Source organism: Pan paniscus, chromosome 4, assembly GCF_029289425.2.
Source record: "Pan paniscus chromosome 4, NHGRI_mPanPan1-v2.0_pri, whole genome shotgun sequence".
In the NCBI taxonomy this organism is placed as follows: Eukaryota; Metazoa; Chordata; class Mammalia; order Primates; family Hominidae; genus Pan; species Pan paniscus.
In genome coordinates, this window is record NC_073253.2 from 128292977 (window position 1) to 128316025 (window position 23049).

Below are 23049 nucleotides of genomic sequence, written 5' to 3' on the forward strand. Positions count from 1 at the left end.
GGTTTTAATTATAATGGCAAGTCATGGGAGGCAAGTCAATGTTTACCAGTGAAACAGTAGTTAATAAATTATGATACAACCAAGTAGCTACTAAAAGCTAAGTTTCCAAAGAATATTTAAAAGTATTTTTTAAATGTTCACAGTACACGGGAGAAAAAAGGGTTAAAGAAAAAACTGCATACATATTCTGATCTCATGGGTGAGGGTGAGAAATGTACACCCAAAGAAGCCTGGAAAGACATATCCCGAAATGTTAAAATTGATTATTTTGGGAGTAGATACCAGGTGATTTTTGGCTTTCCTTTTACTTTTTGGTTTCTCTCAGATATTTTTTTGCATGTATTGCTTTTATACTTGGGGGAGAACAATAAATGGTATTTTGTGGGGGGGAACCACAGAAGATAGAAAAATCTAGTTATGCTTTTTCATTCTTCCCATTTTTAAATTACTAAGAATCAAGATGCTTAAATCTATGCATGAAATAAAAAAAGAAAATGTCTAGGGAGATTCTTTAGTAATAAAAATATTTATCAAATCTAAAAGGGTAGAAATACTGCTTTATTGGATAAACTTACTTCCAAAATACTTTCATGTTTTTTAAGAAGTCCTAATGAGCATTCAAGAAGAAAACATGTACTTCTTCCACAGGAATAAGGACAAATAAAATGAGGTTGACGCTTACCACAAATGATATTTCCTAAAAGAAAAAAACGTAATATTTAACTTTTCTTCTGTTGAGGCAAGGTAAGTGAACTGCATAAATCATAAATAAGATTTTCTTGGCCGGGCGCTGTGGCTCATGCCTGTAATCCTAGCACTTTGGGAGGCCAAGGTGGGCGGATCACGAGGTCAGGAGATCGAGAGCATCCTGGCTAACACGGTGAAACCCCATCTCTACTAAAAAATACAAAAAATTAGCCGGGCGTGGTGGCGGGTGCCTGTAGTCCCAGCTACTCGGGGGGCTGAGGCAAGAGAATGGCGTGAACCCAGGAGGCGGAGCTTGCAGTGAGCCGAAATTGCGCCACTGCACTCCAGCCTGGGCGACAGAGCGAGACTCTGTCTCAAAAATAAATAAATAAATAAATACATAAATAAAATAAAAATATTTTCTTGCTTTACAAGAAGGAAGAACTGAGATCCTGTTTTTTGAATGCAAGTTAAATACAAAATCCACTCTCTGACCAAGATGAGGGGAAAAAATCATTCTTCAACATTTCAATTCTCATGCAACGAAATCCAAAGGTCTGTGGAATCCACCTTTTCGATTCATCTACTGCCCGTACTTCCTCTTCTGAGAGACAATTATGGCATAGGCATTTACAGAGCAATCCACCTTCTTACCTTTTGTGGAGTCAAAGGAGACAAATTCCATTAACTTCATCATTTCTATTTCTTCCTCTGTTTTGCCCTCTAAGTCTTCCTCAGTAATTTGCCATTCTTTGCTCTTTGTTTCTTTCTTTTCCTCATCTCTTCTTTCGTTCGGCTGAGAAGGGGAAGGAGATGTGGATTTATGTCGTCTTGGAGATCGGGAGCGTCCTAGGTGCGGGGTTGGCGAGCGGTTCCTTCTCCCATCTCTCTCCCGAGACCTGGACCTTTCTTGGAGCCTGCGTTCTCTCTCACGGGAAGTGGACCGGGAACGCCTACCTTTCCTCCGTGGGGAGCCGCTGCGACTGCGACCCATTTGGAGTCTCGCTCCCCGGAAACGACTGGTTTTTTGCTGTTTGTTTGTTTTTTGGAGACAGGGTATTGCTCTGTCACTAAGGCTTGAGTGCAGTGGCAGGATCATGGCTTACTGCAGCCTCAACCTCCTGGGCTCAAACGATCCTCCCAGTTCAGCCTCCTGAGTAGCTGGGACTACAGGCACGTGCTACCACATCCGGCTAAGTTTTGTATTTTTTGTAGAGATCGGATTTTGCCATGTTGCCCAGGCTGGTGTCCAACTCCTCGACTCAAGCAATTCACCCGCCTCGGTTTCTCAGAGTGCTAGGATTATAGGCATGAGCCACCACGCCTGGCCTCTTCTGAAATCTACTTTGTCTAATATTAATATAGTCTCTCTGGTTTTCTTTTGATTAATGTTAACATATCTGTTTGTGCCTATCTATTTATTTATTTGAAATGGAGTTTCGCTTTTGTTGCCCAGACTGGAGTACAATGGCGGGATCTCAGTTTACTGCAATCTCCGCCTCCCGGTTTCAAGCGATTCTCCTGCCTCAGCCTCCAGAGTAGCTGGGATTACAGGCATGCGCTGCCACACTCAGCTAATTTTTGTATTTTTAGTAGAGAGGGGGTTTCACCGTGTTGTCCAGGATGGTTTCGATCTCCTGACCTCGTGATCTGCCCACCTCGGCTTCCCAAAGTGCTGGGATTACAGGCATGAGCCACTGCTCCTGGCCAAAAATACAAACTATTTTATAGTTGAAGAATTTGCCGGGCGCAGTGGCTGACGCCTGTAATCCCAGCACTTTGGGAGCCCGAGGCCGGTGGATCACGAGGTGAGGAGTTTAAGACCAACCTGGCCAAGATGGTGAAACCCCATCTCTACTAAAAATACAAAAAATTAGCCGGGCGTAGTGGCACGCGCCTGTAATCCCAGCTACTCCGGAGGCTGAGGCAGAGAATTGCTTAAACCTAGAGGGGCGGAGGTTGCAGTGAGCCGAGATCGTGCCACTGCACTCCAGCCTGGGAGACAGTGCGACTCCGTCTCAAAAAAAAAAAAAAAAGAAAAAAAGAAAAAAAGAATTTATGTCTGTAGTTGTCTGAGGATTGGTTAGGGGTAGAGTAAGCAGGGAGGAATGAGTAGAAAAGATTACAAAGGGGCACAAGGAAGCTCTTGGGGGCAATGGTTATGGTTAATTACCTTCCTTGTGGTGATGATTTCATGAAAGTATACATATGTCAAAAATTATTGAATTGTACTATTTAATAATGTGCAGATTATTGTTAAGGTTGTAGGAAATAATTGGGAAGTAATGAAAGAAAAAATTGATCTACAGCCCTGGCAACATGGTAAAACCCGTCTCTATCAAAAAAATACAAAAAAAATTAGCCAGGCATGGTGGTGCCCACCTGTAATCCTAGCTACTCGGGAGGCTGAGGTGGGAGAATCGTTTGAACCCAGAGGCAGAGGTTGCAGTGAGCTGAGATCCTGTCACTGCATTCTAGCCTGGGCGACAGAGTGAGACCCTGTCTCAAAAAAAAAAATTGATATATAATCTTACTACCCAAACATGAGAATTGTTAGTAATTTGATCACTGTCAAACTCTACAGACACATTTTCAAATACCCAAGTGTTATCTGAATTTTTTTGTTTTTTTGAGACAGCGCCTCGCTTTGTCTTGCCCAGGCTGGAGTGCAGTGGTGTGATCTCAGCTCACCGCAGCCTCTGCCTCCTGGGTTCAAGCGATTCTCCTGTCTCAGCCTCCCAGGTAGCTGGGATTACAGGTGTGTGCCACCACATCCAGCTAATTTTGTGTTTTAATAGAGATGGGGTTTCACCATATTGGCCAGGCTGGTCTCGAACTCCTGGCCTCAGGTGATCCACCCGCCTCAGCCTCCCAAAGTGTTGGGATTAGGATTATAGGTGTGAGCCACCGAGCCCAGCCTAAAATTTTTTTTTTTTTTTTTTTTTTTTGAGACAGAGTCTTCCTCTCTCTCCCAGGCTGGAGTGCAGTGGCACAATCTTGGCTCAGTGCAACCTCTGCCTCCCGGGTTTAAGTGATTCTCTTGCCTCAGCCTCTTGAGTAGCTGGGATTACAGGCGCCCGCCACTATGCCCAGCTAAATTTTGTATTTTTTGTAGAGATGGGGTTTCACCATGATGGACAGGCTGGTTTTTAAAAAATTGTAATATTTTATTGTGTTAATAAAAATAGTTTGACATTTCTCACATTGCTAAGGTCAGTTTATATTTGTCATATAGTAGCCACTATTATTGCGATTTTACTGAAATGTGTATTTTTATTTTAATATTCACCCAGTCATCCAAACAACAGACCTTGAAACTTTTCCAGTATATCTCTCTCACTACCATAATCAACTAATCACAAAATTCTGTCATTTCTACCTTCTCGTCTCTCATATCTGTTACCTCCTTTCTGGTCTCATTGTTAATGTATTAGGTTAGACCCTCATTTCTCTTCTGGACAATTACAATAATGTGTCCCATTTTCTTTTCTTATTGCTAAAGACATTAAGCCAGGGAAGGTCAGGTGGCTCAGGCCTGTAAATCAGCACTTTGGGAGGCCAAGGCAGTAGGATCACTTGAGGCCAGGAATTTAAGGTGAGCCTGGGCAACATGGTGAGATCTTGTCTCTACAAAAAAGTTTTTAAAAAATTAGCTGGGGACCAGGTGCGGTGGCTCACGCCTGTAATCCCAGCACTTTGGAAGGCCCAGGTGGGTGGATCATGAGGTCAGGAGATCGAGACCATCCTGGCTAACATGGCGAAACCCTGTCTCTACTAAAAATATAAAACATTAGCCGGGCGTGGTGGCGGGCGCCTATAGTCCCAGCTACTCGGGAGGCTGAGGCAGGAGAATGGCGTGAACCCGGGAGGCGGAGCTTGCAGTGACCCGACATCAGGCCACTGTACTCCAGCCTGGGCGAGAGAGCAAGACTCTGTCTCAAAAAAAAAAAAAAGTAGCTGGGCATGGTGGTGCATGCCTGTAGTCTGAGGTACTCCAGAGGCTGAGGTAGTTAGGAGCACTTGAGCCTGGGAAGCAGAGTCATCTGCAGTGAGCTGTGATTGAGCTAGTGCACTCCAGCTTGGGTGACAGAGCAAGATCCTGTCTCAAAATAATAAAAAGCCAATAAATTTAATAAAATATGAAAAGGCAATTTTCCTTGAATATTTAAATATTGATTACAAGCTGATCAGCTATGTATTTTGTGATTGTTATACATATATGTTTACAAATATATATAATATGTATTTAAAATATTTCTTTTTTTTTTTTTTCTTTTTTTTGAGACGGGGTCTTACTCTGTCACCCAGGCTGGAGTGCACTAGCTCAATCACAGCTCACTGCAGACTTGACTTCCCCAAGCTCAGGTGATCCTCCCACCTCAGTTTTTGTATTTTTGGTAGAGACGGGGTTTTGCCATGTTGCCCAAGTTGGTTTCGAACATCTGGGCTCAACCAATCTGTCCGCCTGGACCTCCCAAAGTGCAAAGATTACAGGAGTGAACCACCATGCCCAGCCTTCTGTATTTATATATATATATTTACAAACACCATTAACATCAAGGGTTTTATTAATTTTATCTTTTTTTTTTTTTTTTTTTTTGAGACGGAGTCTCGCTCTGTCACCCACACTGGAGTGCAATGGTGCGGTGTTGGCTCACTGCAACCTCCGCCTCCTGGCTTCAAGCGATTCTCCTGCCTCAGCCTCTCAAGTAGCTGAGATTACAGGCGCCTGCCACCACACCCAGCTAATTTTTGTATTTTCAGTAGAGACGGGGTTTCACCATGTTGGCCAGGCTGGTCTCGAACTCCTGACCTCAGGTGATCCGCTCGTCTCGGCCTCCCAAAGTGCTGGGATTACAGGCATGAGCCACTGCGCCCAGTCTGGTAATATTATTTTGATGCTTTCTCAGGATTACATTAATATTACAGACCCAAAAGAAAAGTAATACCATCTCACACAAACTGAGATGATAAAATCTGGGTCACAGATAATTTGATTCTTGGTTGAAGTATAGGGCTTGGCTGCTTCTTATAGAGTCATTTGATTGGTTTCTCTATTTCTAGTCTTGACACTCTTGACAAGCTTTTAAATGTTTCTTGAATGTAAGATTTTCCTGTCATCTTCCAAATAAAATACAAATTCCTTAGCCTGACCTGTAGTACCCTTGATAATAAAACAATTATCACCGGCAGCCTCAACCCCGGCTAGTCTCCCATACAAACAGGCTTCCCACCAGGCCCAACAGCTCTTTCTCAGCCAAATCCACCTCCCCTGGAAGACTCTACCAAACTTCCAGCAATTGTTTAAGACTCTAGGCACTCTAGCAAGACTTTTGCAGCACTTAAATCTATAATTATTTATTAATAGCCTGTAAACCCTCAAGGGACAGGGCCAGGAACTTAATAACAGTTGTTAAAGTTTGCTTGAATTAATAAGTTTTCTCTTCTGTCCACGGGCACAGTGACCCTTCAGGATTGCTAACTAGAGAGGATTTTTCCTTGTGCAGATGTCTCGTGGTTTTGGTTTACATGTTTTGTGATCCTAGATTTTGTTATGGATTTGCCTAGTACAGGAATCACCTTTTCAGAGTCCCCTCAGGACTTTTATTTATTTATTTATTTATTTATTTTTTGAGATGGAGTCTCGCTCTGTCACCTAGGCTGGAGTGCAGTGGCATGATCTCAGCTCACTGCAAGCTCTGCCTCCCAGGTTCATGCAATTCTCCTGCGTCAGCCTCGCCAGTAGCTGGGACTACAGGCACCTGCCATCACGCCCAGCTAATTTTTTGTATTTTTAGTAGAGATGGGGTTTCACCATGTTAGCCAGGATGGTCTCGATCTCCTGACCTCGTGATCCACCCACCTCGGCCTCCCAAAGTGCTGGGATTACAGGCGTGAGCCACCGTGCCCAGCCTATTTATTTATTTATTTAATTTAGGTTAATTTTAGGCTAGCCAAATGAAACAATGGGAGTGGAGAAGGAACAAAGAAATCTGTAACTGGTTGTGATCAATTAGTTGTAAACACCACTGGACTTGGACCAGCCTCCCTCGGGACTTCTTAAGGAAGTGAATCAGTTTATCGAGTAGATAGCACAGTGTCCAAACAGTAAAAAGTTACCCAGCAGTTCTATGATTTTTCATTCTTGATTTTGTCCACAATTTTTGTTACAGAACTATCTGGAGCTGAAGATTTATAAATGAGGCCCAACATTACTCATTGTCTTTATTCCAAGTGGTTCTTAGCATATGGCAACTTGTATTGTTTCTTATTTAATTTTAAATTAGTCATGGGCTGGGCGCAGTGGCTCACGCCTGTAATCCTAGCACTTTGGGAGGCTAAGGTGGGTGGATCACTTGAAGTCAAGAGTTCAAGACCAGCCTGGCCAACATGGTGAAACCCCATCTCTACTAAAAATACGAAAATTAGCCAGGCAGTAGTGGTGCGCGCCTGTAATCCCAGCTACTCGGGAGGCTGAGGCAGGAGAATCACTTGAATCTGGGAGGTGGAGGTTGCAGTGAGCCAAGATTGCACCACTGCACTCCAGTCTAGGGAACAGAGTAAGACCTGTCTCAAAAAAATAAAAAATTAATTAATTAATTAATGGAGTACTCACTAATCATGGCAGACGGTGTCTCACACCTGTAATCTCACCACTTTGGGAGGCTGAGGTGGAAGGATAGCTTAAGCCCAGGAGTTTGAGACTAGCCTGGGCAACATGATGAGACCTCATTTCTAGAAAAAATACAAAAATTAGCCAGGCATGGTGGCACACACCTGTAGTCCCAGCTACTAGGGAGGCTGAAGTGGGAGGATCGCTTGAGCCTGGGAGGTCAAGGCTGCAGTGAGCTGTGATCATACCACTACACTCCAGCCTGGGCAACAGAATGAGACCCTATCTCCAAAAAAAACAAAAACAAAACAAAACAAAAACATAGATGTTCACTATTGTTCACTTGCAAAATTTCATGATAAAAAAAATAAACCCACTAAGACAGCATGAACAGGAGAGGAGTGCATAGGGGCGCATCTCCTCACATAAACTTTCTACCAGTCTGCTTTCAAGCCCTCCTTGTGCCTTGGCTGGCAGAAGTCTGTGGTGCCATCAAGTTTGGAAGCTTTTCAGAGTCTGTGGCTTGCTTCCTGTTGTCTTTTACTCACTGTGGGCTTGGGCTTTGGCTTTCTTTGGTTATTCAAGTCAACATCCGCTTTTCAGCTTCTAGTATAGTTGTCATTTCTCATCTGTTACATCTCCTATGGTGATTAATTTTATGTGTCAACTTTACTGGGCTAAGGGATGCCCAGATAGCTGGTAAAACACTATTTCTGGGTGTTTTGGGAAGAGATTAGCATTTGAATCAGTAAACTGACTAAATAAGATCCATTCCCCTAGGCATCATTCAGTCCATTGAGAGCCTATATGGAAATAGAAAAGGCAGAGGAAGAGAGAATTCTCTCTTTATTATTATTATTTTTTTTTGAGACAGAGTCTCGCTCTGTTGCCCAGCCTGGAGTGCAATGGTGTGACCTTGGCTCACTGCAACCTCCACCTCCCAGGTTCAAGCAATTCTCTTGCCTCAGCCTCCTGAGAAGCTGGGATTACAGGCACCCCACCACCACACCTGGCTAATTTTTGTATTTTTAGTAGAGATGGGGTTTCACCATGTTGGCCAGGCTGGTCTCAAACTCCTGACCTCAGGTAATCCACCCACCTCAGCCTCCCAAAGTGCTGAGATAACAGGCATGAGCCACAACACCTGGCCTTTATATGTCTTTGTATAGTACTTTCCAAAGGAGAGTTCTGTTAATGTTTGTGGTTATTACTGATTAGCTTGAATAGCAGACACAAATGCCCATGGGGGTACACAAAAAACTTTCAAGAACACTGAAGTTATTAAAGCGATTCTCCTGCCTCAGCCTCCTGAGTAGCTGGGATTATAGGCATGCGCCACCGTGCCTGGCTAATTTTTGTATTTTCAGTAGAGATGGGGTTTCACCATGTTGGTCAGGCTGGTCTTGAACTCCTGACCTCATGATCTGCCTGCCTTGGCCTCCCAAAGTGCTGGGATTACGGGCGTGAGCCACTGTGCCCAGGGGTGCCTGGCTAATTTTTGTGTTTTTTGTAAAGATGCGGTTTCACCATGTTGGTCAGCCTCGAACTCCTGAGCTCAAGCAATCCGCCTGCTTTGGCCTCCCAAAATGCTGGGATAACAGCCGTTAGCCACCGCGCTCAGCCTGGAACCACCTTAATCAAGTGATCAAGGTCAACATTGCCAGTAATAAATAAGACACATGAACATTATGAATCTCACGATATGATTGAGGACATTCCATTTCTGTAATATTCTTCCAAAAAGCATAACCTCAGTTCAATCACAAGAAAATATCAGACAAATCCAAATTTTTTTTTTTAGACAGTCTCACTGTCACCCATGAAGGAGTGCAATGGCACAATCTCGGCTCACTGCAACCTCCACCTCCCAGGTTCAAGCGATTCTCCTGCCTCAGCCTCCTGAGTAGCTGGGAGTACAGGCGTGCGCCACCACACCTGGCTAATTTTTTTGTATTTTTAGTAGAGAGGCGGTTTTACCATGTCAGTCAGGCTGATCTTGAACTACTGACCTCAAATGATCCAGCCACCTCGGCCTCCCAAAGTGCTGGGATTACACGCGGGAGTCACCACGCCCGACCAAACAAACCCAGATTGAGGGGTATTAGACAAGATAATTCTTCAAAAGTGACAAGGGCATGAAAGACAAGGTAACACTGAAGTATTGAGACTGTAGTAAAGGTAGAACTAAAAGTATTTCTGGGTAGTATTCTGGAATATAAAAAGGATATTAGTGGGAAAATGAGCAAAATATGAATAAGGTTTTCAGTTTAATAGTATTTTACTATGCTATAATAGGATGTCTTTAAAAAATAGTATTTTACTAGATGTTAAATTTCTTGGTTCTGGCAATTGTGACATGGTTATGTAAGACGTTAACACTATGGGAAGCTAGATGAGGTTTATAAGGAAATTGTACTATTTTTGCAACTTTTCTATAAATCTACAGTTCAAAATTTAAAAAGAATAAATATGGCTAAGAATATGAAACACCCTCTCTGCACTTTTTCCACTTCCAGTGTTAACTTATGGCTAATGCTGTATTTTCATTCTAGGGTAAAATTGCTATATTATGAAGTCTATTAATATAAACAAAATGTGTGTGGAATGAAAACCTAGGATCTAACGACTCCTTTTGATATGAATGTGGTTAAGTAACATACTCACTACATTTGCCAGGGACTCAACTTCCAGAGTCCTGCCTTTAGGCAGGACTAAAAATAAAACTCTCTAAAAGTTAGTCTCCACTTTGCCATTGATTCTGTTTTTTGTTTTTTCTCACTCTGTCACCCAGGCTGTAGTGCAGTGGCACACTCATGGCTCAGTGCAGCCTCAACCTCCTGGGCTCAATCTATTCTCTTGCCACAGCCTCCTGAGTAGCTGGGACTACAGGGGCACATCACCATGCCCAGCTAATTTTTTAATTTTTTGTAGAGACAGAGTCTTACTATGTTGTCTAGGCTGGTCTCATATTCCTGGACTCAAGTGATTCTCCCGTCTTGGCTTCCCAAAATGTTGGGATTACAGGCATGAGCCACTGTGACCAGCCTGATTCTGTCTTTTTGAATGAAATGTGTGACTAGAAGAACTGAGTTCCTGCTCTCTGTACCTCTCCAGTCATACTTTTAACAGCCATGATAGTAAAACTTTAAAATTGGAATTTGTTCAAATGTCTTTACACCTCAAATGGAATAACTGGCATTAAATAAAACACTAAAGAGATAACAGAAGTTTAAGCTTGTGAGCACAAATTGTGAGTTTTATTTAACTGCAAGTGATGCAACCTATGTAACACATTCTTTTCTCATCCGTGTTCTTTAACTACTAATATTACCTTTACAGAGACAAACATTATAAAATGTGCCTGATTGGTAATTTATTAACTCTATCTGTCAAGTGATAATATTCTGTAGGCAGCCTTTGAAATGATGTTTTGAGAATTTATTTACAACCATTGAACACAGATGGTTTTGTAAAACTGACAATTACAGGCTCCTTAAACTCACAACATACATATATTTCAATATTTAAATAGCCCGTTTTCTTCAAAAGTAATTTTCTACTGCTTTTTCATAAAAATATAAAAAAGACAACATTTATAGTTTTAAAAACCTATATTTAACCCAAATCAAATTTTTTCTACAAATGATACCTCTTTCCAAAAAGTTAAAAAGACATCACAGAATACTGTGATGTTAAACCAAAGACTCATCACAATAACAGCATTTTACTTTTAAGAAATATTGTGCAGTATCTCCTTTTTAACCTTTCATGCTAGATTTCAACTATGTATATCCTATGTAAACACACCAGATTAATCCTAGTCATTCATATATATGCAGTAGACTGTCATATATGACCAGTTACCATACAAACTATAATACCATATTTTCAAAAATAGCAAAAGGCAATCTTTATGAAAGCTTAAAAAAAGCTTTTAATAAAAGGCGACCAACATTGCCCTAATTTTCAGTAAAAATTACCTCTTCTTCCTACCTTTCCCCCTGCTTTGAATGGTACCTTTTATTGCATGTTAATACACAAAGATATTCCTAGCACTTCTACTTAAGTTAGCCTCTTACATGGCTGCTTTCTTTTCTGATACACGGACTTTTAACAGAAGGCACCGAGATTAGACTCCTAAGAAGTTTCAATTTTTTTGTCCCTTTTTAGGTTCCTCTAGAATAATTTTCCTCAGAAAAAGATAACTTGAAAAACTTAAGGAACCAGAAGAAAATGAATGACGTAACACAGCAATTTGAAACTTACAGCATTCAAAAACTATAAATATATTAATAGCCTCCTTGAACATAGCACTTAGGACAAAAAGTCAGATAACTTTCTGAACATAAATGTAAAAATAGAGCACATTTATTAATAGTAGGAAAACTCCTAAGCTTACAGTAACAACATATTAAATCTTACATAACATACTGCCAAAAGCATTAGAAATCCACTGCCAGATATCCTGACGCACCATCCTGAAAATATGTCTGATACATATCACTAACATATATAACAAAGTATGGCATTTATTTCACAGAGAGAAAAGATAGTTTCATCACACAAACAGATTTGCAGATTTCAGCTTTAAGTTCTAGAGATATATTTTAAAGATAAAAAAAAGATTCACCCTTCAAATAAAAGTCTCTCTCTATAAGCCATTATTAATACTCTCTATGCTGTTACAATGTAAAACATTTAGAAACTTTTGAATTCTAGAAATGTTCACCAGTTAACCTACTTGGCCTTAACATATTCTAAATTCCCTTTCAAGAATCACATCAATGTTTTCAGTCCATCGGTCCAATATGAATGGAGCAACTCTATTTCTTTTTCTTCTTCTTTGGTGGTTCATCGTCAGAGCTGCTATCTGTGCTGGTGCTACTGCTACTGGAAGAGCTGGAATCTGAGTCTGAATCAGAGGAGGAGGAAGAGGTTGTGGAGGAGGCTGAGGATGAGGAACTAGAGGAGCTTTCATCAGTGTCACTGTCCTCTGAGGAGGAAGAGGTAGATGTTTCTTCACTCTCTGATGAAGAATCACTGGCAGAACTGTCACTGCTACTGCTACTGGAACTGGTTACACTCTTAGACCTATTAGACAATACAGAGTTATATACATGGGAAGGTGACATGTAATAGAATGTTAAAAGCAATTTCATTTTTTTTTCTTTTCGAGACAGAGTCTTGCTCTGTTGCCCAGTGTGGAGTGCAGTGGCACAATCTCAGCTCACTGCAACCTCCGCCTCCCAGGTTCAAGAAATTCTCTTGCCTCAGCCTTCCAAGTAGCCGGGATTACAGGTGCGCACACTGACGCCCAGATGATTTTTGTATTTTTAGTAGAGATGGGGTTTCATCATGTTCACCATGTTGGCCAGGCTGGTCTCGAACTCCTGACCTCATGATCTGCCCGCCTCAGCCTCCCAAAGCGCTAGGATTACAGGCGTGAGCCACCGCGCCCAGCCAAAAGTGATTTCATATGATTCCGTATATATGCTTATATATTGAAGCTTTGCTAGCATGTTATCCTTAGGTTTGATGTTTTGGAGATTGCCTGTTGTAAACCACAGTCCCTCTCTTTACAAGGCATTGTTACTTCAGCAACTTAATTCTCTTGGATGGAATTCAAGATAAGCATATCTACTATATTACATTTCAGAGGGAATAATGTCAGAATAAAGCTGCAGTATAACAATTGGGTCTATTTAAACCTCATGTAGCTTAGCTGGTGACTGTTTCATCATCTTTATTTTAACTACTTCAGACCAGATATGGCTGGCCAACAATTTCTTACCAGTCTATTAACACTTCCTATTCTAAGCCAAGAGAAGACAATTATTTATTGTTTCCAGGTACAAGGACTCTAGAAAGTTGGAGTAAAAGGAGAAATGGAAGCAATGCATTTCCAGACAGGTTAAAAAAAGGAACTTATCAGAAAATAGGATGATTATTTAATTATAAATTGCAGTAAGAGGCTTCAGATCCAAATCTTATAGCTATTTTTTTTGAGACAGAGTTTCGCTCTGTTGCTCAGGCTGGAGTGTAATGGCATGATCTTGGCTCATGGCAACCTCTGCCTCCCAGGTTCAAGCAATTCTCCTGCCTCAGCCTCTCAAGTAGCTGGGATTACAGGCATGTGCCACCACACCCAGCTAATTTTTCTATTTTTAGTAGAGACACGGTTTCACCATGTTGGACAGGCTGGTCTCGAACTCCTGACCTCAGGTGATCCACCCACCTTGGCCTCCCAAAGTGCTGGGATTATAGGCATGAGCCACTGCATCTGGCATAGCTATTGTTTTAAAATCACCTTTCCCATCCCGCCAATTAGTATTACATGTTATCTATAAAACACTGCTAAAACCACACATACCTTTTTTTCTTGGCCTTTCTTTCTACATTGGTTTCTCCAATGCTGATAAACACGAGGGGGAAAAAAGCTCCTGTTAATAGAGTGATTATACACAGCTCAGACAAGCCCTTCTACTATCCCCGAAATCATTTTACTCTGGAGAAACATTCTGTGTTTTTATCACATACAGAGTACAGTATTTCTTATTATAAGCAAGTGGAAAGTCTGCCATTGTAGGCTGTATATGGTACATGCAGTCAACTTAACCAGCATTTAAGCAAGACAATGTATCTTAGCACCTGTATAAAAGTCAGGTAGGTTAGTAGTTAAGATGATTAAATTTTTTTAGTCTGGAACTTAGGCTGATATAGCTGTATCACTACCTCCTGAACAACAGAACAAAGCTAATAGCACAATAGCCCTAATTTGTAGTTTGAGTTCTCAGAATCATACAAATAGCCATTTCATAATTTTTCAAAAGCAGCCCTTTAATTTAAAATAACTATTTCTTTTTCTGCATGTCCCGTTATTTACTTTTTTTTTTTTTTTTTTTTGAGACAAAGTCTTGTTCTGCTGTCCAGGCTGGTGCAGTGGCGCGATCTTGGCTCACTGCAACCTCCGCCTCCTGGGTTCAAGGAATTCTTCTGCCTCAGCCTCCTGAGTAGCTGGGACTACAGGTGTGTGTCACCAAGCCCGGCTAATTTTTACATTTTTAGTAGAGACAGGGTTTTATCATACTGGCCAGGCTGGTCTCAAACTCCTGACCTCATGATCCGCCCACCTTGGCCTCCCAAAGTCCTGGGATTACAGGTGTGAGCCACCCTGCCTGGCCGAGTTATTTACTCTTTAAAGACCAGAAATGTAATACTTCAAAACTATGCTCACTCACATTAGTTATAAAGTCTGGTAAATTTGAATGAAAGGGACAAATAGCTTGCTGCTATTATTCTGTCAAACAACATGCATACTAAATCAGGTTTTTAAATTACAGAATTAGGCCAGGTGCGGTGGCTCACACCTGTAATCCCAGCAGTTTGGGAGGCCGAGGCAGGCAGATCATTTGAGGTCAGGAGTTCGAGACCAGCCTGGCCAACATGGTGAAACCCTGTCTCCACTTAAAAAAACACAAAAATTAGCCAGGCTTAGTGGTGCATGCCTGTACTCCCAGCTACCCAGGAGACTGAGGCAGGAGAATCTCTTGAACCTGGGAGGCGGAGGTTGCAGTGAGCTGAGATCGCACCATTGCACTCCAGTTTGGGCGACAGAGCAAGACTCTGTCTCAAAATAAAAACAACAACAACAACAAGAAAAAAACAATTAATTCTATCACCACTGTCCTGTAAATTTAACTTTTTTTTTTCTTTTTGAGATAGGGTCTCACTGTTACCCAGGGTGGAGTGCAGTGGCATGATCTTGGCTTACCGCAACCTCTGCCTCCCAGCCTCAAGCAATCCTCCCACCTCAACCTCTGGAGTAGCTGGGACTACAACACGCACCACCATGCCTAACTTTTGTATTTTTTGTAGAGACGGGGTCTGACCATGTTGCCCAGGCTGGTCCTGAACTCCTAAGCTCAAGCAATCTGCTCACCTCAGCTTCCCAAAGTGTTGGGATTACAAGTGTGAGCCACCACACATGGCCAATGTTTTTATATCCTGGCCTTCTCTATATTTCCTAGATAATGCTTCCATCATTGTTTCCTGAGTCTCCAAACATAAACATGTATTTATGTAAAGTTTTTTACACAATGGAATTACTTACTGAATTGTCATTTTGGGCATAAAATAAGAGGGTGAAGTATACTTATTAAATTATAACTGAATCAAAATTCAGCAATCTTTTTTTTTTTTTTTTTGAGATGGAGTCTCCCTCTGTCGCCCAGGCAGGAGTGCAGTGCTGGATCTCGGCTCACTGCAAGCTCCACCTCCCGGGTTCATGCCATTCTCCTGCCTCAGCCTCCCGAGTAGCTGGGACTACAGGTGCCCGCCACTATGTCTGGCTAATTTTTTTGTATTTTTAGTAGAGACAGGGTTTCACCATGTTAGCCAGGATGGTCTCGATCTCCTGATCTTGTGATCCACCCGCCTCAGCCTCCCAAAATGCTGGGATTGCAGGTGTGAGCCAAGGTGCCTGGCCAGCAATCTTTTTTAACAGAGCCAGATTCATGTAATTATATATATTTTTAGACCAAAATACTTGTGAGATACAATTAGAAAAACAAAAGTAAATGTCAAAATAAAATTTTATTTATTTATTTTTTGTAGAGGTGAGACTTGCTATGTTGCCCAGGCTGGTCTCAAACTCCTGTCCTCAAGTGATCCTCCCACCTTAGCTTCCCAAAGTGCTAGGATTATAGGTGTGTGCCTAAACTAGAATGAAAATTTTCATAACCCGTATTTCATTCTTTAGGACAGGGGTCTTCAAACATTTTTTTTGCTTACATTCCTAATAAAATAATTTCTGGAAAACTCATACTTGCAATTCTAAGTTTTAATATTTGCAAAGGGCATATTATATACATATTATAAAAAGTTCTACAATAATTTAATACCTATTATTCACATAAGAACATATGAACATTTTTAACAGCTGATACTTTTTCTTTTTTTTTGAGGTGGAGGCTCGTTCTGTCGCCCAGGTGGGAGTGCTGTTGCATGATCTTGGCTCACTTCAACCTCTGCCTCCTGGGTTCAAGCAATTTTCCTGTCTCAGCCTCCTGAGTAGCTGGGATTACAGGTGCCCGCCACCATGCCTGGCTAATTTTTGTACTTTTAGTAGAGATGGCGTTTCACCATGTTGGCCAGGCTGGTCTCGAACTCTTGACCTCATGCGATCCACCCACTTTGGCCTCCCAAAGTATTGGGATTACAGGTGTGAGCCACCACGCCGGGCCTTTTTTTAAGAAACAGGGTCTTGGCAGATACTACTTAGCCCAGGGCCTGGTGGCTAGGCTGGTTGTCTCCTTTCCAGTTGGAGGCTTCTGCTGCAAACATTCTCCGCCAGATCATGGGTCAGGCCAAGAAGCATGCGAAGTTGATCCCCCTTTTTGTATTTATTGGAACTGGAGGTACTGGAGCAGCACTGTTTCTCTCGCCTCTGACATTGTTCAATCCAGATGTTTGTTGGGACAGAAAGAATAACCCAGAGCCCTGAACAAACTGGGTCTCAATGATCAATACAAGTTCTACTCAGTGAATGTGGATTACAGCAAATTGAAGAAAGAAGGTTCAGATTTCTAAATGAAATGTTTTACTATAAAGCTCCTTTAGAATGAAGGTCTTCCAGAAGCCATCTGCACAATTTTCCACTTAACAGGAAATATTTCTCCTCTAAATGCATGAAATCATGTTGAGGTAATCTACTGGAGATTACACTGATTAATAAATAACTGAAAGTTGAAAAAAAAAACAAAAAACCCAGCATCTTGCTATGTTGCCTAGGCTGTTCTTAGACTTCTGGCCCCAAGTGATCCTCTTGTCTTGGCCTCCCAAAGTGCTGGGATTACAGGCATGAGCCACAGCATTTGGCTGATAGTATAAATTTTAATAACTATTACATTAAAACAAACTTATTGGTAATGTGTATATATATATATTTTTGGCGAGATACAGTCTCACTGTATCACCCAGGCTGGAGTGCAGTGGTGTGATTTCAGCTCCCTGCAACTTCTGCCTCCTGGGTTCAAGTGATCCTCCTGCCTCAGCTTCCCAAGTAGCTGCGATTACAGGGTGCACCACCGCACCCAGCTAATTTTTGTATTTTTAGTAGAGACAGGGTTTTGCCATGTTGGCCAGGATGGTCTCGAACTCCTGACCTCGAGTGATCCACCCACCTCGGCCTCCCATACTGCTGGAATTACAGGCGTGAACCACTGTGCCCAGTCCGGAAATGCATTTCTTAATGACAGATTTTTTTCTAGTTTATGTATCTATAAATAAATATTTCTTCATGGTAGAATGTGACCAGGTTTGGCATCAATTAAATTCCTATTTTTAAATTTTATTTTTTCAATAGAGATGGCTCCTTGGGAATTATTTCTCATTTTTTCTTTCTTTTTTTTTTTTTGAGATGGAGTTTCGCTCTCGTTGCCTAGGCTGAAGTGCAATGGTGCAGTCTCGGCTCACCACAACCTCCGCCTCCCGGGTTCAAGTGATTCTCCTGCCTCAGCCTCCCAAGCAGCTGGGATTATGGGCATGCGCCACCACGTCTGGATAATTTTGTATTTTTAGTAGAGACGGGGTTTCTCCATGTTGGTCATGTTAGTCTCAAACTCCCAACCTCAGGTGATCCACCCGCCTTGGCCTCCCAAAGTGCTGGGATTACAGGCATGAGCCACCGCGCCCGGCTTAATTCTTATTTTATTTTTATTTTTATTTTCTGAGACGGAGTCTCGCTCTGTCACCCAGGCTAGAGTGCAGTGGCGCGATCTCAGCTCCCTTGCAAGCTCCGCCTTCCGGGTTCACGCCATTCTCCTGGCTCAGCCTCCCTAGAAGCTGGGACTACAGGCGCCCGCCACCACGCCCGGCTGATTTTTTGTATCTTTTTAGTAGAGACAGGGTTTCACTGTGTTAGCCAGGAAGATCTCCATCTCCTGACCTCGTGATCTGCCTGCCTCGGCCTCCCAAAATGCTGGGATTACAGGTGTAAGCCACCGTGCCCGGCTTAATTCTTAAGTGTTACATATTTAACCTAGAGAAACCCTAACCTAAATAGATTGATTGGAATGGAAAGACTTTTGTTATTTCCATGTCACTCGATTCTCTGCATTCCATCTGTTATATTCCACAAGTCACATAATAATATTCCATTAAAATATGCTTTTTAACTGACAATTCAATTAGGTCATCTTCAATTTTGTTGAGGGAAAAACCTTAAAAAAGAATTTACTCTCAGCTGGGTGCGGTGGCTCACGCCTGTAATCCCAGCACTTTGGGAGGCCGAGGCGGGCAGATCATGAGGTCAGGAGATCGAGACCATCCTGGCTAACATGGTGAAACCCAGTCTCTACTAAAAATACAAAAAATTAGCCAGGTGTTGTTGCACGCACCTATACTCTCAGCTACTCTGGAGGCTGAGGCACAATCACATGAACCTGGGAAGCAGAGGTTGAAGTGAGCTGAGATCGCACCACTGCACTCCAGCCTGGGTGACAGAGCAAGACTCTGTCTCAAAAAAAAAAATTTTTACTCTAAAAAATTATGGCCAGCTGGGCATGGTGGCTCATGCCTATAATCCCAGCACTTTGGGAGGCTGAGGTGGGTGGATTGCTAGAGCTCAGGAGTTTGACACCACCCTGGGCAACATGGCAAAATCCCATCTCTACCAAAAATACAAAAAATTAGCCAGGCGTGGTGGTGTGCACCTGAAGTCTCAGCTACTGGGGAGGCTGAGGTGGGAGAATTACTTGAACCCAGGAGGTGGAGGTTGCAGTGAGCTGAGACTGCACTCCAGCTTGGATGACACAGTGAGACTCTGTCTCAAAACAAACAAACAAACAAAACTATTATGACTATTCACTTTCTCAGCACAAACACCACTATTCTGAAAAACCATCTAGGTTTTTATACGTGAGGACAATACACTAAGGTATGTTAGAGATGGGTAAGAGGTATACCTTTCTTTTGTGAGATTAGAGAAGCGTTGTTAGAAAAGGGGAAGTAGAAAAGGAGACCGGTAGGCAAGTTATCATCAGATTTGTTTTAGGAAGAATTGTATATGAATGTTGATAATCTAGAAATTGATTATCTATTCCTGCATAACTCTTGAAGAACTTTCACGTCACAAATTAGAAGACTGTTGCCTTGAAAGTCTAAATATTTAAGACACTACTATACAGCTAACAGCCCTTAGGAAGACGCTGCTTTTTTTTTTTTTTTTTGAGACAGAGTCTCGCTCTGTTGCCCAGTCTGGAATGCAGTGGCACAATCTCAGCTCACCGAAACTTCCACCTCCCAGGTTCAAGTGATTCTCTTGCCTCAGCCTCCTGAGTAGCTGGGATTACAGGTACCTGCCACCATGCCCGGCTAATTTTTGTATTTTTAGTAGGGATGGAATTTCACCATGTTGGCCAGGTGTCGGCCTTCCAAAGTGTTGGGATTATAGGTGTGAGCCACCCCGCCCAGCCAATTCTTCTTTTTATAAACATAAATCATAGCATATTATATATTCTGTTCTCTACCATAATTAATATACCTGGTACTTCTTGGATAGCTTTCCATGTCAGCTCATATAATCTATCTGTTAATTCAATTGTCGTTTCATTGACAGTTGAGGCAAAAAAGCAAAATGATTAAGACCATGAATCTGGGGGACAGGCTGCATGATTTAACACTTACTTTTTCTTCTTACTAGCTGTATGACAATGAGTAAGTTATTCAACATCTCCTTGCTTTAGTTTCTTCATATGTAAAATGAAGACAATAATACTACCTATCTTAATAGTGTAGATATCAGGTTTAAATAAGCTAATACTTATAAAGACCCTAGAATAGTACTTGGCACACAGTAAGCATCTATTAAACATTAGTAACATTATAATTAAAATCTGGAGAACCACCATGAAACGTTTGGTCCTTTAATAAATTCTATATACACATTAAAAAAATATTCCTTTGGATACCACATGTAAACCTACCTTTGTTGCAATAATAATCTGTTTTCTTTTTCTTTTAAAGCTTTCTTTAGTTCTGCTGTCCTTGAGGGCCTATGTAGGTATTTTCTTTTTCCTGTGCATTCGTAAGTCCAATGTCCAAATTCCAAGCATTTCTGACATCTTACATGTTGCTTATTTGCTTCACTACAGAACAAAAAATAGAATACAAGCCTTAAAATTCTGTCTTGTGACTTTCACCCTAAAAACTATAAAAAATATAAAGGATAAAATTATGTTTACTCTTATGGTCCAATTCATAAAAATCAACATTTTACCCTTTATGTTAAGTGAGATTTAATACAACAAAGTATAATAAGTGTAATGACATGGTTTGGCTGTGTCCCCATCTAAATCTCATCTTGAATTCCCACATGTTGTGGGAGAAACCTGGTGGGAGGTAACTTAATCATAGGGGCAAGTCTTTCCTGTGCTGTTCTTGTGATAGTGAATAAATCTCACAAGATCTGATGGTTTTAAAAATAGGAGTTTCCGGCTGGGTGTGGTGGCTCACACCTATAATCCCAGCACTTTGGGAGGCTAAGGCAGGCGGATTACGAGGTCAGGAGATTGAGACCATCCTGGCTAACATGGTGAAACCCCATCTCCACTAAAAATACAAAAAAATTAGCCAAGCGTGGTGGTGGGCGCCTGTAGTCCCAGCTACTCAGGAGGCTGAGGCAGGAGAATGGTATGAACCCGGGAGGCAGAGCTTGCAGTGAGCCAAGGTTGCACCACTGCACTCCAGCCTGGGCAACAGAGCGAGACTCCGTCTCACACACACACAAAAAAACAAAAAACCACAGGAGTTTCCCTGCACAGTCTCTCTCTCTTTTCTTGCTGCCGTCCATGTAAGACGTGACTTGTTCCTCCTTGCCTTCTGCCATGATTGTGAGGCCTCCCCAGACATGCTGAACTGTGATTCCAATAAACTTTTTTGTTTTGTAAATTGCCCAGTCTTGGGTATGTCTTTATCAGCAGTGTGAAAATGGATTAATACATATAATAAATGGTTAAAAGCATAGACCTTGAAGTTAAGATACAGTTGAATTCAAATCTTGGCTCCTCAATTCTGTTCCAGTTATGTGAGACTAGGGCATTCAGACTACTTTCCAGCTCAGAACTAGAAAAGACCGTCAAAACATTTTTAACAAGCTTCTTTAAGAATCGAAAAATTGGCCAGGTGTGGTGGCTCACACCTGTAATCCCAGCACTTTGGGAGGCTAAGGCAGGCAGATCACGAGGTCAGGAGATCGAGACCATCCTGGCTAACACGGTGAAACCCTGTCTCTACTAAAAATATAAAAAATTAGCTGGGCGTGGTGGTGGGTGCCTGTAGTCCCAGCTACTGGGGAGACTGAGGCAGGAGAATGGTGTGAACCTGGGAGGCAAAGCTTGCAGTGAGCCGAGATTGCGCCACTGCACTCCAGTCTGGGTGACAGAGTGAGACTCTGTCTCAAAAAAAAAAAAAAAAAAAAAGAATCAGAAAATCAGGCTGGGAGCAGTGGCTCACGCCTGTAATCCCAGCACTTTGGGAGGCTGAGGCAGGTGGATCAGGAGGTCAGGAGTTTGAGACCAGCCTGGCCAACATGGTGAAACCCTGTCTCTACTAAAAATACAAAAATTAGCTGGGCGTGGTGGTGGGCACCTGTAATCCCAGCTACATGGGAGGCTGAGGCAGGAGAATCATTTGAACCTGGGAGGCGGAGGTTGCAGTGAGCCGAGATTGCGCCATTGCACTCCAGCCTGGGCAACAGGGTGAGACTCCATCTCAAAAAAAAAAAAAAAAAAAATCAGAGAATCAACAAGGGGGTCAAGCCGACCAGCTGAAATGGCTCAGGTCTGTAATCCCAGCATTTTGGGAGGCCACGGTGGAAAGACTGCTTGAGGCCAGGAATTTGAGACCAGCCAGGCAGGACAACACAGCAAGACTCAATCTCTACAATAAATTTTGAAAAATTAGCCAGGGCCAGGCCTGGTGGTTCACGCTTGTAATCCCAGCACTTTGGGAGGCCAAGGGAGGCAGATAACTTGAGCTCAGAAGTTTGAGACTAGCCTGGGCAACATGGTGAAACCCTGTCTCTAAAAAAAACTACAAAAATTAGCCGGGTGTGGTGGCAAACAGCTGTAGTCCCAGCTACTTGGGAAGCTGAGATAGGAGGTGCAGAGCCCAGGAGTTTGAGGCTACAGTAAGCTATGATTGCACCACTGCACTTCAACTTGGGTGACAGAGGGAGATTCTCTCTTTTTTTTTTTTTTAAAGATGAAGTCTCACTCTGTTGCCCAGGCCAAGAGTGCAGTGGCACGATCTTGGCTCACCACAAGCCTCCCAGGTTCAAGCAATTCTCCTGCCTCAGCCTCCTGAGTAGTTGAGACTACAGGCACGCACTATCACGCCCGGCTAATTTTTGTATTTTTTGTAGAGGTGGGGTTTTGCCATGTTGGCCAGGCTGGTCTCAAACTCCTGGCCTCAAGTGATCCACCTACTTCGGCCTCCCAAAGTGCTGGGATTACGGGCATGAGCCACTGCACCCTGCCTGATTCTGTCTCTTAAAAAAAAAACAAAAAAGATGGCCAGGTGCGGTGGCTCATTCCCATAATCCCAGCGCTTTGTGGGGCTGAGGTGGGCGGATTGCTTGAAGTCAGAAATTCGAGACCAGCGCGGCCAACATGGTGAAACCCATCTCTACTAAAACAAAAATTGCCAGGCTTGGTGGCACACACCTGTAATCTCAGCTACTCAGGAAGCTG

The 23049-nt window shown here is 42.3% G+C and overlaps 2 protein-coding genes and 1 pseudogene across 8 annotated transcripts in view; 1 reads left to right on the forward strand and 2 right to left on the reverse strand.

The window, feature by feature from the left end:
- Nucleotides 1-443: 443 nt before the first annotated feature.
- LOC100987868 (U4/U6.U5 small nuclear ribonucleoprotein 27 kDa protein-like) lies at nucleotides 444-1686 on the reverse strand. Its single transcript, XM_034959612.2, has one exon. It carries the CDS (start codon nucleotides 1679-1681, stop codon nucleotides 1271-1273), a length of 411 nt encoding a protein of 136 aa, XP_034815503.1. The 5' UTR covers nucleotides 1682-1686; the 3' UTR covers nucleotides 444-1270.
- Nucleotides 1687-10528: 8842 nt separating this feature from the next.
- ZCCHC10 (zinc finger CCHC-type containing 10) overlaps nucleotides 10529-23049 on the reverse strand; it is a 29772-nt gene continuing 17251 nt past the window's right edge. For 3 of the 7 annotated variants that reach the window (XM_014345127.3, XM_003829288.4, XM_055112648.2), the window contains 3 exons: nucleotides 20284-20445; nucleotides 13671-13712; nucleotides 10529-12391 (listed from right to left, as the gene is read on the reverse strand). In XM_014345127.3, coding sequence (XP_014200613.1) covers nucleotides 12124-12391; nucleotides 13671-13712; nucleotides 20284-20445 — 472 coding nt within the window. In that variant the 3' untranslated portion in view covers nucleotides 10529-12123. Of the gene's footprint in view, nucleotides 12392-13670; nucleotides 13741-20283; nucleotides 20446-23049 lie in introns of all 7 variants that reach the window. The other 4 variants (XM_014345131.3, XM_008954656.5, XM_055112649.2 and 1 more) reach the window with 2 other exon arrangements.
- On the forward strand, nucleotides 15749-20274 carry LOC129397849 (cytochrome c oxidase subunit NDUFA4-like; annotated as a pseudogene).

Bases quoted from the DNA above. Each gene is read 5' to 3' on its own strand.
- LOC100987868 (XM_034959612.2), bottom strand. From the start codon at position 1,681: ATGGGTCGCAGTCGCAGCGGCTCCCCACGGAGGAAAGGTAGGCGTTCC.